General features: G+C 44.1%; 1 protein-coding gene across 1 annotated transcript in view; it reads right to left on the bottom strand.

The window, feature by feature from the left end:
* LOC144692536 (uncharacterized) overlaps window positions 1–14,692 on the bottom strand; it is a 163,714-nt gene that overhangs the window by 35,112 nt on the left and 113,910 nt on the right. The window contains exons 16-21 of the mRNA XM_078561509.1: window positions 13,688–13,807; window positions 12,010–12,162; window positions 11,195–11,423; window positions 8,003–8,204; window positions 6,717–6,870; window positions 6,211–6,395 (exon numbers count right to left, since the gene is read on the bottom strand). Coding sequence (XP_078417635.1) covers window positions 6,211–6,395; window positions 6,717–6,870; window positions 8,003–8,204; window positions 11,195–11,423; window positions 12,010–12,162; window positions 13,688–13,807 — 1,043 coding nt within the window. The remainder of the gene's footprint in view (window positions 1–6,210; window positions 6,396–6,716; window positions 6,871–8,002; window positions 8,205–11,194; window positions 11,424–12,009; window positions 12,163–13,687; window positions 13,808–14,692) is intronic.

Below are 14,692 nucleotides of genomic sequence, written 5' to 3'. Positions count from 1 at the left end.
TGACATGAAAGTGATACGAGCAAAAACTTATTTTCCACAGTGAGTGGTTAGAGTTTGGAATGTACTGCCTGAGAGTGTTCAATTGACTCAGGTTCAATTGACTCATTCAAAAGGGAATTAGACTGTCATCTGAAAAGGAAGAATGTGCAGGGTTACGAGGAGAAGGCAAGAGAATAGAACTAGGTGAGTTGGACATTCGGAGAGCCGGTGCAGCCAAATGGCCGCCTTCTGCTCCATTACATTTTTGTGATTCTGTGGCAAAGATTCTGTGATCCCTATTCTGTAATGGTTCCCCGAGCACCCTCCGATGTCTTAGCCAATTGACCATTCTTCCTCTTGAGCCGATACAGCGAGCATCAGCAGAGGAAGTGATACCCAATTCAATCCTCACCTGATGACAGGAATTTCTGAACAGCTTTTAGGAGCGAAAGCCCCTGTCAATTTTCCAATTCTCTAGCTAGGGTGAAAATGACATTAGGACCACCTTTGACATAGGAACAGGAGGAGGCCATTCAGCCCATGATCCTGCTCCGCCATTCAACATGATCATGGCTGATCGAACACTTCAAAGCCCATAACCCTTTACGTTATTGTTAACCAGAAATCTATCAATCTCTACCTTAAACATACTCAAAGACTGAGCTGCCATAGCCCTCTGGGGTAGAGAATTCCAAAGATTCAGAACCCTCTGAGTAAAGAAATTTCTCTTCATCTTGATCCTAAGTGACTTCCCCTTTATTTTGAAATTGCATCCCCTGGTTCTAGACTCCCCAACCAGGGCAAACATCTTACCTGCATCTACCCTGTCTATCCCTTCAAGTATTTTGTAGGTTTCAATGAGGTCACCTCTCATTCTTCGAAACTCTAGAGAATACAGGCCCAGTTTCCCCAATCTCTCTTCATAAGACAGTCCTGCCATCCCCGGAACAAGTCTGGTGAGCCTTCGTTGCACTCCTTCGATGGCAATAATATCTTTCTGTGGTACGGGGGCCAAAACTGCACACAGTGCTCTAGGTGCAGTCTAACCAAGCTTCTACAAAATTGAAGCAAGACTTCGCTATCCTCATACGCAAATCCTCCTGCGATAAAGGGTAACATTCCATCAGCCTTCCTAATTGCCTGCTACACTTGCATGTTAGTTTTCAGTGAATTGTGGACAAGGACACCGAGATCCCTTTGTACATCTACACTTTCTAATCTCTTACCATTTAGGAAATACTCTGCACATCTGTTCCTTCTAACAACGTAGATAGCCTCACATTTTTCCACATTATATTCCATCTGCCATGTTCTTGCCCACTCATTAAGTCCCCAAAACCTTCTGCAGCCATCTTCCTCACAACACACATTCCCACCTAGCTTTGTATCATCCATGAACTTGGAAATATTACAGTAGGTCCCCACATCCAAATCATTGACATATATTGTGAACAGCTGGGGCCCAAGTACTGATCCTTGCGGTACCCCACTAGTCACAGCCTGCCAATGTGAGAATGACCTGTTTATTCCTACTCTGTTTTCTGCCTGTTAGCCAATCCTTAATCCATGCCAGTACATTGCCTCCTATCCCATGTGCTTTTATTCTGCTAATCAACCTCCTGTGGGGGAATTTATTAAAAGCTTTCTGAAAATCCAAGTATACTATGTCCATTGACTCTCCTTTATCAATTTTGTTGGTAACCTCCTCAAAAAACTCAAACAGGTTCATCAAACATGATTTCCTATTTGCAAATCCATGCTGACTATGCCCAATCAGGTCATTATTATCCAAGAATCCATTTATCACATCCTTTAAAGTAGATTCTAGCATTTTCCCTACCACTGACGCAAGGATAAGGTCTGTAGTAGTTGTTTTCTCTCTCCCTCCCTTCCAATCTTCAGGAACCATTCCAGAATCTATAGAATTTTAGAAAATGATCACCAATTCATCCACTATTTGTATAGCAACCTCTTTCAACACTCAGATGCAGAATATCAGGTCCCAAGGACTTAATAACTTTCAGTTCCATTAATTTCTCCAATACAACCATCTTACTTATACTAATTTCCTTCAACTCCTCATTCTCCCTATCCCTTGGATCTCTAAATCTGGAAGATTTCCTGTATCTTCCTCAGTGAAGACAGACACAACGTAATCATTTAGCTTCTCTGCCATTTCTCTATTCTATATTATGAATTTTCCTGACTCTGCTTGTAATGGACCCACATGTCTTAGCCAAACGATTCCTTTTTACATACTTATAGAAGCTTTTACATTCTATTTTTATGTTTTTTTCCAAATTGCATTCATATTCTATTCTCCCTTTACCAATTTCTTGGTCTTCCTTTGCTGTATTTGAAAAACCTCCCAATCCTCACGTTTACTACTACTTCTGGCAACTTCATAAGCCTTTTCTTTAAATCTTATACAATCCTTAACTGCGTCAGCCACGGTTGACTGACTTTTTTGGGTTTTTGCACCTTGAAGGAATGTACAAGTGCTGTAAGCTATGCAATAATTCTTTGAAGACTATCCATTACCTATGTACAGTCATACCTTTTAATATTTTCCCAATCCACCTCTGCCAGTTTGTCCCTTGTGCCTTCATAATTTCCTTTATTCAACTTTAACATCCTTGCTTCAGAATGAACTACCTCACTTTCAAACAAAGTAAAATTCTATCATATTATGGTCACTCATCCCTAAAGGTTTTTACAACAAGATTATTAATTAGCCCTTTCTCATTACATAATACTAGATCTAAAATAGCCTGTCCTCTAGTTGGCTCCTCAACATACTGCTCTAGAAAACCATCCCGAACACACTCCAGAAACTCATCTTTCACAGCATTAGTGTTCAATTGGTTTAGCCAGTCTATATGCAGATTGATTCACCCATGATGACTGCATTGCCCATGCTACATGCTTCTCTCATCTCCTGATTAATACCATGCCCCACATTACCACGATTGTTTGGTGGCCTATAAACAACTCCAACCAATGTCTGCTGCCCTTTGCTGTTTCTTAGCTCCACCCAAATAGATTCCATACATTGTTCTTCCGATCGGAGATCCTCCCTTACTAATGCACTGATCCCGTCCCTTATTATCACCCCTTGTTCTCCATCTCCTTCCCCTTCTTGTCTGTCCTTCCAAAACATCGAATATCCTTAAATATTTAGTTCTCAGTCTTGGTCACCATGCGGCCGTGTTTCCATAATGGCAATTATATCATACCCATTTACCTCTATTTGTGCCTTTAGACCATCTACCTTATTGCAAATGCTGCGCACATTCGGGTAGAGTGTCTTTGTCTTTTAGACATCATTCTGCATTCGAAGCATATTCAAAGCTGCGTTTTGTTTCTCCTGCTTTCTAGTCTCACCACTACTTCCTCTTACCAACTTTACTTTCTTCCAATTTGGGCCACCCCTCAGGTTGCCATCCCCTGACAAGCTAGTTTAAAAGTACCCCAACAGCACTAGCAAAACTCCCTGCGAGTATATCAGTCCCAGTCCTGTTAAGATGTAACCCATCCAGCTTGTACAGGTCCCAACTGCCCCAGAACTAGTCCTAATGCCTCAGAAGTCTGATGCCCTCCCTCCTACACCAGTTCTCCAGCCATGTATTTAAATCGATCAATCCTCCTATTCCTATGCTTACTAGCACATGGCACTGGGAATAATCCCGAGATTACTGCTCTTGAGGTCCTGCTTTTTAATTTCCTTCCTAACTCCCTGAAATCTGCTTTCAGGGCCTGATCCCTCTTCCTACCTGTCGTTGGTACCAATGTGCACCACAACTTCTGGCTAATCCCCCCTCCCCCCAAAGGATGTCCTGCATCAGTTCCATGACATCCTTGACCCTGGCACCAGGGAGGCAACACACCCTTCAATCATGTTTACTGCTGCAGAGACGCCTGTCTGATCCCCTGACTATGGAATCCCCTATCACTACTGCCCTTCCGTTCTTCTTCTCTCCACCACCACCCCCCCTCACTATTGCCCTTCCATTATTCTTCTCTTTCCCACCACTCCCCTCCTGTGTTTGTCGGGGACACATGGTGCGTCCACAACTGCACATCCCATACCACAGGATGTACGCTCCACTTGGCAGAGTTGACCTGCCATTCCATAACTCATTAAAACTATTTATTACATTTAAAGTAAGTAGAATGGAGTAGAATAAATTACGAGCAACAACTTTACTACATTTACACTAACTTTATCCTTACTTCGGTTTACTTTATTTCGCTTTGACTTCCCGATTGCTTGTGTTCCTTACTGAAAACCAAGTAGCTACTTCTTTATAAATGATGCATTTTTCAAGTTTTAAGATATTTAAACACGTTCCCTAATAGCAGCTTCTCACCAACCAATGAACTTACAGTTCTTCTGTGATGTCACTCACGGATTTTTTTCAAGCTCAGCCCGCTGCCCGAGTCGAGGTGCCCGTCTCTCTTCGCCCCCAGAAGGTGAGCGGAGGCAGCCCATGGACAGTTCGCTGCCGACTGGGGCTGCAAACTCTAGATTCCTGGAGGTTTCATCACGTGAGCTCCCATCTCCAAACCAGGCAAACAGCATTTCCCCACCCCCACAATGCCAATATTTTCATACCTAATAAATTGAAGCATTGAAAAAGAACTAATGGCTATGATTTTTTGATGAGGTGCTTGCAGGAGATTACTCTAATTCCTAGAGTATCCAGGACAATCCTGGAAGGTTGCCATATTCCAAGATCAGACAACTTAATCCAGAGCAGGGCAGGGGATTGAGGGTTGGGGGGCGGGGGGGGAGCAAATGTAAAAAAAAATCTGCTGGAAATTCCCTGACTTTAGTTTTTTGTTAGGCCCTGCACTTATTAATTGAGTCATGAGGGGGAGCTCCTGTTCAGCTTTATAAAAGGAAAATCCATTATTTTACACTCTTGGCTTTCCCATTTGCGAGGGTGATGGATCTTAACCCAGTTCTGACAGGTCCCTGGTATATCCCTCCAATTACTTCTGCCCTCCTTGTGTGCAGAAACACAATGTCCTACAAAAGCATAGCCCAAAAAGCAGTGCACCCACACGTGTGGTTTGAAATGCAGGAGGTACAATCATGGATCTAATATATGCAGTCGCTGCACCTTAAATCTAGAGCCAATAAATTCAATAAACAAGCTTTTGAACCAGCATCAAGGGCCACAAACCCAAACACCTCACCTCAGAATAGTAGAGAGAGAGAGAGAGATTTGGTCCGTGCCATGATGTGAACTAATTTCAACAACACCCACAACAGGCAGTCGGCAAGTAAAACCCACAGCAGAAGCCAAAAAAAAAACAAAATAAAATTCATAGCATCAGCAACACCATTAAAGTTGCTCTATTTTCTTCCCAATGCAAGGGCAAATGTTGAATCTCAGCTTGGTCAACCATCCCAAAATCAGGTGGCACACCAAGAACCCCAGATGCCTCCTCTATCCCCACCCTTATAGCACAATCCACCTTGGTGTTGGTCCTTCACCTAAGCAGTCATCAGCCCTGCCTCAGTGGCAGCTCTTGAACCCACAGCTTGTGGCTTTGGGGCAAGTCGACCTCTCGGGACTAGAGCATAAAGTCTAAACTGACACTTCGGTACTGAGGGAGTGCTATATCGTTAGTGCTGCCTTCTTTCAAATGAGACGTTAAACTGAGTCCCTGTCAGCCGTCAGGTAAATGGTCCCGTGGCACCATTCTGAATAGCTGGAGTTCTCTCTGGTGTCCTGGCCAAAATTTATCCCTCACCCAACATCACCAAAGCAGGCTATCTGGTCATTATCACATTTCTGTTTGTGGGAGATTGCTGTGTGCAAATTGGTTGCCACTTTCCCTACATTACAACAATGAAACACTTCAAAAAAATACTTCATTGGTTGGAAAGCACTTTGAGACATTCTGGGGTCACGAAATGCACTAAATAAATACATATCTATTCCCTCTTGCTTTTAGGCCCTGTCCCCTTTGCTTTATCAAATGCCCTTTCCTTCAGCCACCTACATAACCTATTCATTAAATGGTGACATAGTCTTTGCTTCAGCCACTAGCTCTGACAGTGGCATCCCTCAGCCTTGCAACTCTGTGCACGTGTGAGCATTAACAAAGGAGTTGCTCCTGTTCTCTGTCCTCGATCTCTTAGGTTTAATCACTGCCTGTTCATCCTGTGGCTCTGAAACACAACTTTGAACCGCTGCTGGCAGGGGGAATTGCACTCACCTCGCACGCATAACTGCCCAGGTAGTCTCTGCAGGTGGCTCCATTGCGGCATGGGTTCGAGGCACAGTCGTCTACGTCCAGTTGGCAATAGCTGCCCGTGTACCCAGACATGCACTGGCACTGGTGACTATTGCCAGTGTTGATGCACATCCCTGAATGCTGACACAGTTGTTCGACTGTCAAGCCTGGAAAGGTAGAGGTTAACGGAATAACAAACAACATTTTTTTAAAAAAGTGTCTCCATCAGCACTATTGGAATTTAAAACAAATGAACACAAGGGCAAGCTCTATTCTCTGTCTCCTCCCAGTGAAATTCTTTTGGCAAACAAAAAAACTAAACAAATCTGGGTTAGAAGCAGACCATCTGGCCGGGCTTAACACTCCCTCTTGGCGCAGGACACCTGTGGTCACAACAATTTCTTCTCCAAATATTACGGCTAGCGAGTGCCACTCGGCTCAGCTCCCACCCCTCTCCCCAACCCACCCTTCCCCTGGACTTGGCTTACCTCTCCGAGAAGCAGCCATCTCACATGACACATCTGGTACATCACAGTACAGCCCTGTCCATCCACTCTGGCAATCGCAGCGGTATGTGGCGCCCTGCTGCACACACTTGCCTCTGTTTTTACAGGGTGAGCCGCTACACAGGTTCACCAAAGTCTAAGTGAGGGGAAGAAATAAGGAAAGAATTGGGCATAAACATAGAAAATCAGTCAATCGCAGCACTCACCCATCCACTACATTTACTATTCAAGCACGGTAACATAACGGTCATGTTACTGGACTCAAATGTACTGGCCTGCTCTGATAATCAGGAGTTGGGAGTTCAAACCCTGCTACGCTGTTTCAGGATTTGATTTCAGTTTAAATAAATCCGTAATTAAAAAGCTGTCATCGGTAAGATAGACCCTTAATCTGTTGGACTGTCAATAAAAATCCAGCTAGCTTGGAAAAGGCCTTCTCTCCAAGCGTCTCCAGTCGTGGTTAACTCTTCACTGCCCTCTGAAGCAGCCTAGCAAGCCACTCAGATGTGTCAAGTCGAAGGCTCACCAGCATCTTCTCATGACAACTCGGGATAGGCAATAAATGCCAGCGTTGCCAGTGATGCCCACATTTCGTGAATAAATTAAAGGAAAACAAACCAATGGGGGAAGCATGCTAATCCCTTGTTTTGTAATAAGGGACTTGCTGTTAATTGTATGTTAATTGTCTTTGATTGTGTGCAGGTATCAGGCACTGATTCAAGGTTTCACTTGGGCACTTATTGAAATGGTGGTGTGATTGAATCAGGTGGTGAATGCTTGTAATGTTTACCTCTGTAAATAAATGTAAGACTGAGTAAAGATTGGCTCCAGTATTATCCTTCACCAAGTGACTTTCCAGAATAGAACATTTGCAAAGTAACATATTAATTTATTAATCACTGCTCTCATTATTCACTCCCCCTTTCAGTTAACATAAAAAGTGCAGCTAACATTAGGCATCCTGATTAACATTCATCCTTCAACCAACAGTGGGACCTTGCTGTGCATAAACTGGTGGCCATGTTTTGTGACTCCACTTCAGGAAAAGCACTTTATTGGCTGTAAAATGCTTTGGGATATCGTGAAGCGATGAAAGGTACTATATAAACGCAAGTCCTTTCATTCTTCTTAATCAATATATCAGGTTTTACATTAGTCTTGGGGAAGCTTCTTGTTAAACAAATAAATAAATGGAAGCTCCCACTTGCAGACGAAATGTTGTAAAGTCTAACCGCTCCCCCCAATCATCTCTGCTGGGGGTCCCTTACCTGGCAGTTGTTACCCGAGTACCCCGAGAGGCAGGTGCAGCGATAACCCCCCAACCCGTCGATACAGGAGGCTCCGTTTTGACATGGTTTGGAGTTGCACTCATTGATGTCGAACTGGCAGTTGGAACCGGTGAAGCCAGGCCGGCAGTGACAGGTGTACGAATTAATACCATCGACACAGGTTCCGTCATTGAAACAGGAGCTAACAAGGGAAAAGGAACCTGTTCAATTCTGCTGACGAAATAGCACTTAGAAAACACACCTCCTGGTGACATTATAAACCAAGACTTCATCGATCTACATAAAGATCCTGTCACAAAGTGCCATCTGTCATGTTTTTTTTAAAAAGCCAGTCATTTATTACCAATTTTTTGTCCTTGATAACCTGGTCCATTTACATACTGGAGGTTTATAAGCAGCCACCATTCTACACCATTTCTCCACCTGGATTACCCATTTTGTGGGTTAAAGGGGACAGCACGTCCATGCCTAACCCTGTATTAGATCTCAGATGATACATGAGCAATGACACAGAGCGATGAACGCGTTTTAAAATGCAAGGCAGGTACACTGCGTAAATTTTCTCTAGGTGCTCTGGTACCACTATGGCACCTATTGACAGCTGGTAAACAGGAACAAACTTCGCGCTAAAGAACAGGACATCACACAAAAGACGTAGGAAACCCACTCAGCCTCAACAACCACAGTAAACATGGTAAAGACGACTCAAGTTCAGTCGGTGGTTGAAAATTAATTTAAGACTTCTCGACTATTCATGTCTCAGTCTCACTTTGTACAAGAATAAGTGGGGATGCGGGAGCATAAAAAAGTCCAAACTGGACTGTTGCTGTTGACATAACACGTGAGAGAACCATCATTGTCACACAAGGAGAGCTCTGGACAACATTCTGGCTTTCTAACTTTGCAAGGGGAAGACCGAGAGGCACCAGTAAGGGTACAGATAGTTCACTGTGCAACACTCGACTGCCGGGATAGGATAAGGGAGTAGCATTTCCTCTGCTCCCCGTTTGCCAGCACCCGGGCACACACCTGACATTCCCCCAGGATTTTGCTGCCAGTGCAGAAATGGTTAGCGAACGTCAGGAGGGAGGAACACAAACTGTCTCCCTCCCCCCCACAAACGACCCTTTCCCAAGCTGCTTTGAGGGATTAGGGACTGGCTGTACAGCCTGCAGCAAGTCTCGGCTGATTTACAGCAGGGTAATGGAAATTAATGGCGAGAAGGAATGCAGGAACAATGTGTGAGAATCCTCTTCCCTTAGACACTTCCCCCACCCGGCTTCATCCTCCAACACCAGCCTGTCAGCCAGGCTTTCTTTTCATCTCCTGAGCCAAAGCCCTCCAGTAATACTTGTAGGGTGAAACCGTCTCATCTTTAGCTTGTAATGTGAGGGCCTGTCATTTCTGGAAAAACTCAAAAGACAGTGAATTACTTTGCTGAAATGACACTTCTCACAGGTGCTCCTTTTATTATGGTTTAACATGTTTCTTTTCGCAGTACTTCATCCCCGCAATTTAACCCTTCACCACATGCAGCAAAGGTTCTTATAGGCCAACCAAGCTATTCATTGTGGACAGGCTACAACATGGCTCCCTGTTGCAATCTTCAACCCTGGCTTGCAATTTTCATGGATAAAATCTGAGAAAAGCCACATACACACCACCAGTAACATGAGATGTTTCAACGAAAGGATTTGATAGGGCAGGTACAGATGCTCTGATGGGAGAAATGTAGACTAACGGAGCATGACTTTAAAGTTAGAGTTAGGCCCTTCAGGAATAAAATTAGAAAATGCTTTTTCCACACAAAAGGGAAGCAGAAATCTGGAACTCTCTACCCTCAAAAACTGCAGCCGCTGGGGTCAACAGGAGCTTTCAAAACTGATAGGCAAGGGCATCGAGAGATATGCAGCAAAATTGAGTTGTGGCACAGATCCGTCGTGATCTAACTGCATGATGGAGCACATTCAAGGGACTAATGATCTCTTAAGGGTCTCAGGAATCTTACAATCTTATTTATTAACTCAACATAAACCAGAGTCTCTGATCGCAGACTGAAATATGATCTCAATGAAACGGTCATTGTATTCTCCCGAAATGTACCCAAGACAATATTACAAGGCGAGGAAATCTATCTGGTTGAATTTGTCTTTCTGTTGTCCTCTGTTTCAAAGTTAGAGATGGCTAGGAATTAGCCAATATTTCCATAGTAACTCCCTGTATGTGATGTTCTTTATGCTCCCATTTCACAGGACAGCAACATTGGAGCTGGAGTTCCCAACAGCGTTTGTGCACTGCTGCACCCACCTTGGCATATCTGGAAGACCAGCACCCCCTCCTCAATTTGGTTCTCCAGGTTTACATCAGCAAATCCAATCTCTTACCCCACTGACAAAACATGCGGACCCTGTTTCCGTGAAACTCAAGGTAAGCGAGCACCAGTATCAGCTAAGGTGGAACACTGGTACAAAGTTCCAGTTCCCTGAGTGCTTCTTACCATCAGTATAACTGGGCAACAAAAGCTTGCTCATAGACAGCAACAGATTAGATTTCCTTTAACTATGTTACCTCTTTAAAAGCAAAGGGTTGGGCTGCAATAATTTGACGTTTCAATGTTGAAATCTCAAGTTTGCTTTAAGGACTTACTAGAATAACAACTTGCATCTAACCCAACCCCGCCCTTCTCCCCCACTGTGCGTCATGGCTCATTGGGTAGCACCATCACCTGAGTCAGAAGGCCATGGGACAGAAGGTCATGGGTTCAAGTTACACTCCAGTGATGTGAGCACATTCTAGACTAGCATTCAATGCAATACTGAAGGAGTGCTGCATTGTTGGATGTTATGTCTTGCAGATGAGATGCCAAACCAAAGCCCTGCCTGCCCTCGTTTGTGTTCCTAAAATATCCCACGTAGCTATTTAAAGGACAGCAAGGGTGTTCTCCCCAGTGTGCTGGCCAATATTTGTCCCTCAACCCATATCATTACAAACAAATTATCAGGGTTCACTGTCTTCTTTGTGGGATCTAGCTGTGAGCACACTGGCGGTGACATTTCCAACAAAAAACAGTGAACTCACTTCAAAAAGTACTTCACTGGCTGTTAAACCACTTTGGGACACTCCAAGAGGATGAAAGGTGTGATATAAATGCAAGTCTTTCTCTTTCCTTACCTCTCTGTGCAGTCTGGCATGTTGTTTTCACAGTGAATCCCATTGAAGCCTTGTGGGCACTTGCAGACGTAACTGTTGACATAATCGGAGCAGTTCCCACCATTCAGACACGGGTTACTGAAGCACTCGTTTATCTCTTGTTGGCATTTGCCACCAGTGAACCCCGGCAAGCAGCTGCACGAGAACGTGTTGACACCATCTATGCAGGAGCCTCCATTCTGGCATGGATCTATGAAATCATCACATCACACTTGAATTACTGACCAAGTCACTCCCAATGTTTGCACATTAACCTGCCTTACCTACGAATCAGAATTTAGCACAAACAAAAGGTGTCGGCAGTAGCTCAGTGGGCAGCACTCTCTCCTCAAGAGTCAGAAGGCAGTGTGTTCAAGCCACAGTCTGAAGATTTGAGGACAAAATCTAGGCTGACAGTTCAACAAGATACTGAGGGACTGTTGCAATGTGAGGTGCTGTCTGTTGGATAAGACGTCAAGCCAAGGCCTTGTCTGCCCTACAGCACTGTTCTGAAGAACAGCAGGGGATGCTCTCCCTGGCCTGCTGGCCAATATTTATTTCTCACCATTAAAACAGACACAATCACACCTGATGCTTCTGAGACCTTGCTCTGTGTAAACTGGCAGCCATTACAACAGTGGCTACGTTTCACAAAAAGTACTTCATTGCTGTAAAGCACTTTGGAACACCCTGAGGTGATGGAAGATGTGATAGAAATGCAAGTTCTTCCCTCAAAACAGAAAGTAAACGGTCAGGTTTAGGCAGCTTCTTTTCAATCTGTCTTTTAAAGCACTTACTGGGGCTGCAGTCATCGACATTTGTCTCGCAGTTCAATCCAACGTAGCCAGGGAAGCACCGACACTCATAGCTCCCAGGAGTATTTTGACAAGCACCACCATTTTTACACGGGTCAGTAACACACTCATCAATGTCCATTGAGCACCTCTGACCTACAAGGTAAGCATGTATTATATGTATGTACAGGATAATATGGGAGCTAACCCAAATTCCACATTTGTTTTTCACGAATCTACAACAGGGAAGGGAAGACCCAAAAGGTCAGGTGTCTTTACAATATTTTATTGTATTCTTCAATTTACAGCATGTAGAGGATTTTTAAAAAAATTCTTACATGGGATGTGGACATCGCTGGCCAGCATTTGTTGACCACCCTGAATTGCCCTTGAACTGAGTGGCTTGCTCGGCCATTTCAGAGGGCAGTTTAGAGTCAACCGCAATGCTATGGGTCTGGAGTTACAGGCAGGGCAGACCAGGTAGGAAGGCAAGTTTCCTTCCCTCAAAGGGCACTAGTGAACCAGATGGACTTTTACAACAATCAGTGATAGTTTCATGGTCACCATTATTGAGACTAACTTTCAATTCCAGATTTACTAATTGAGCTGAAATTCCAGCAGCTGCTATGGTGAGATTTGAATCCGTGCCTCCAGAACATTAGCCTGGGCTTCAGGATTACTAGTCCAGTGACATTACCACTACACCACTAACTCCCCGAAGTGTAGAGAATGTACGTAGCAAATCCAGAAACTACAGCACAGAAACAGGCCATTCGGCCCAACTGGTGTATGCTGGTTTTATGCTCCACACAAGCTTCCCTTCACTTGACTTCATCTAATCCCATCAACGTAGCCTTTGATTCCTTTTACACTCATGTCCTCATCCAGCTTCCCCTTAAATACACCTGCGCTATTAGCCTCAACCACTCCAAGCGGTAGCGAGTTCCACAACTGAAACAGTCTCTGGATAAAGAAGTTTCTCCCGAATTCCCTACAGACTTATTGCCAAGCATTTTATATTTACAGATCTAAGGCCGAAACGTTCTCAACTCCTCAACAAGTGGAAACATCTTCTCTATGTCTACTCTATCAAACCTTTTCATAATCTTCAAGACCTCTGTCAGGTCACCAGGGTGTTTCTCTGCAGTGGTCCACAGCCCCCACCCCTGACGAGTTTTTCATAACAAGAGGTTACAAAGGGGAAGATGCAGTGCTTCAGTGGCATAAAGATTTTGGTTAAATTATGAGGACAAGTTGCACAGTTTGGCTTGTATTCCCTCAAGTTTACAAGATTGAGGGACAATCTAACTGAGGTGTTTAAGATGTAGGGATGGATACGGTAGATAGAGAGGAACCATTTTCCTCTGGTGTTTAAAATTCAAGAACAATATTAAAATTAGGAGGTAGGCCTTTCAGGAGTGAAGTACTTTTTCACACAAAGGGCAGTAAGGAATTTGGAACATTCTCTTCCAAATGGTTGTGGATGCTGGGGTTCAACTGGAGCTTTCAAGACCTGAGACTGGTGGATTTTTGTTCGGTAAGAGTAAAGAGGGTTATGGAGCAAAGGCAGGAAAATGGAGTTGAGGTGTAGGTCAGACATGATCTAAGTGAATGACGGAGCAGGCTTGAGGAGCCGAAAAGCCTACCCCTAATCTCAATGTACCAATGAATGACACCTCACCTTGCCAATTCATTGTGCACGTGCACATGTAATTCTCATAGTCCTCAGTTTCACTGCATACACCTCCATTTTCACACGGTTGGGAGGAACACGGAGCGAGGACAAACTCACAATCTTTGCCTGAAGAGAAGGGGAGGAAAGAAGAAAGGAATCCATTAGAGTCAGGCAAGGTCCGAACTGGTGCAACAATACCAGTGTTCTTTGTACAATGTCCCCTGCAGGGAAACCCTGTTCAAAAGAGGTTATCGGGCACCCCTGCTTTAACTAGGACTGTTCTCCTTAGAACTGAGCACATTAATGGGGAGATTTAATAGAGGTGTCAAAAATTCTCATAATTTTGAACCAAGTAAATGAGGAAAGTTTGTTTCCACTGGCAAGAGGGTTAGGAACCAGTGGATAGAGAGTTGAGATCAGTGACGAATGGGCTGTGGGCAAGAGCAGGGAGAGTGGCACAAACTGAATTGCCCCAATGAAACAGAATTGGCATAGAAACGATGGGCCAAATGGCCTCCTGTTTGGTATGATTCTAGTAACAGGAATGCCATATTTCAGATCCCAGTCACATTATGACAGTCCTGTTGGGGGGGGTACAGGGATTTTATGAGAGGAAGGATGCTCCAGTTCATGTCAAGAGGGAAAAAAAAGACTGCACTGGCTGGGAGAAAACATGAAGAGCTTTAGGGGTCTAGCACTACAGCCGGCTTTACAAAATGGGCAATAATAAACCAGCCAAACAAGAGCAAAGCTCAGCAAAGGCAGAAAACAGGGCGAGAATCTATTCAGAAATGTGCACAATGTACCAGAAGGTTTGAAAACAGTCTGCAAGATAACTTGACAGTGCAATGTTATAGTTTAAAAATAAATGTAATCTGCACCTTCAGAATGCTTGGGAAAGGCCTTCAGCCACCTTTCCCATCAGTAAAGCCAGACTAAACCAGTCACACGCAGACTTATCTGCCTCAACAATGGAAGCACAATCAACAAATATTGTTTCAAGGGAGTTAG

The sequence above is a fragment of the Cetorhinus maximus genome, chromosome 17, assembly GCF_964194155.1.
Source record: "Cetorhinus maximus chromosome 17, sCetMax3.hap1.1, whole genome shotgun sequence".
In the NCBI taxonomy this organism is placed as follows: domain Eukaryota; kingdom Metazoa; phylum Chordata; class Chondrichthyes; order Lamniformes; family Cetorhinidae; genus Cetorhinus; species Cetorhinus maximus.
This window is presented reverse-complemented; position numbering and strand designations above follow the sequence as displayed.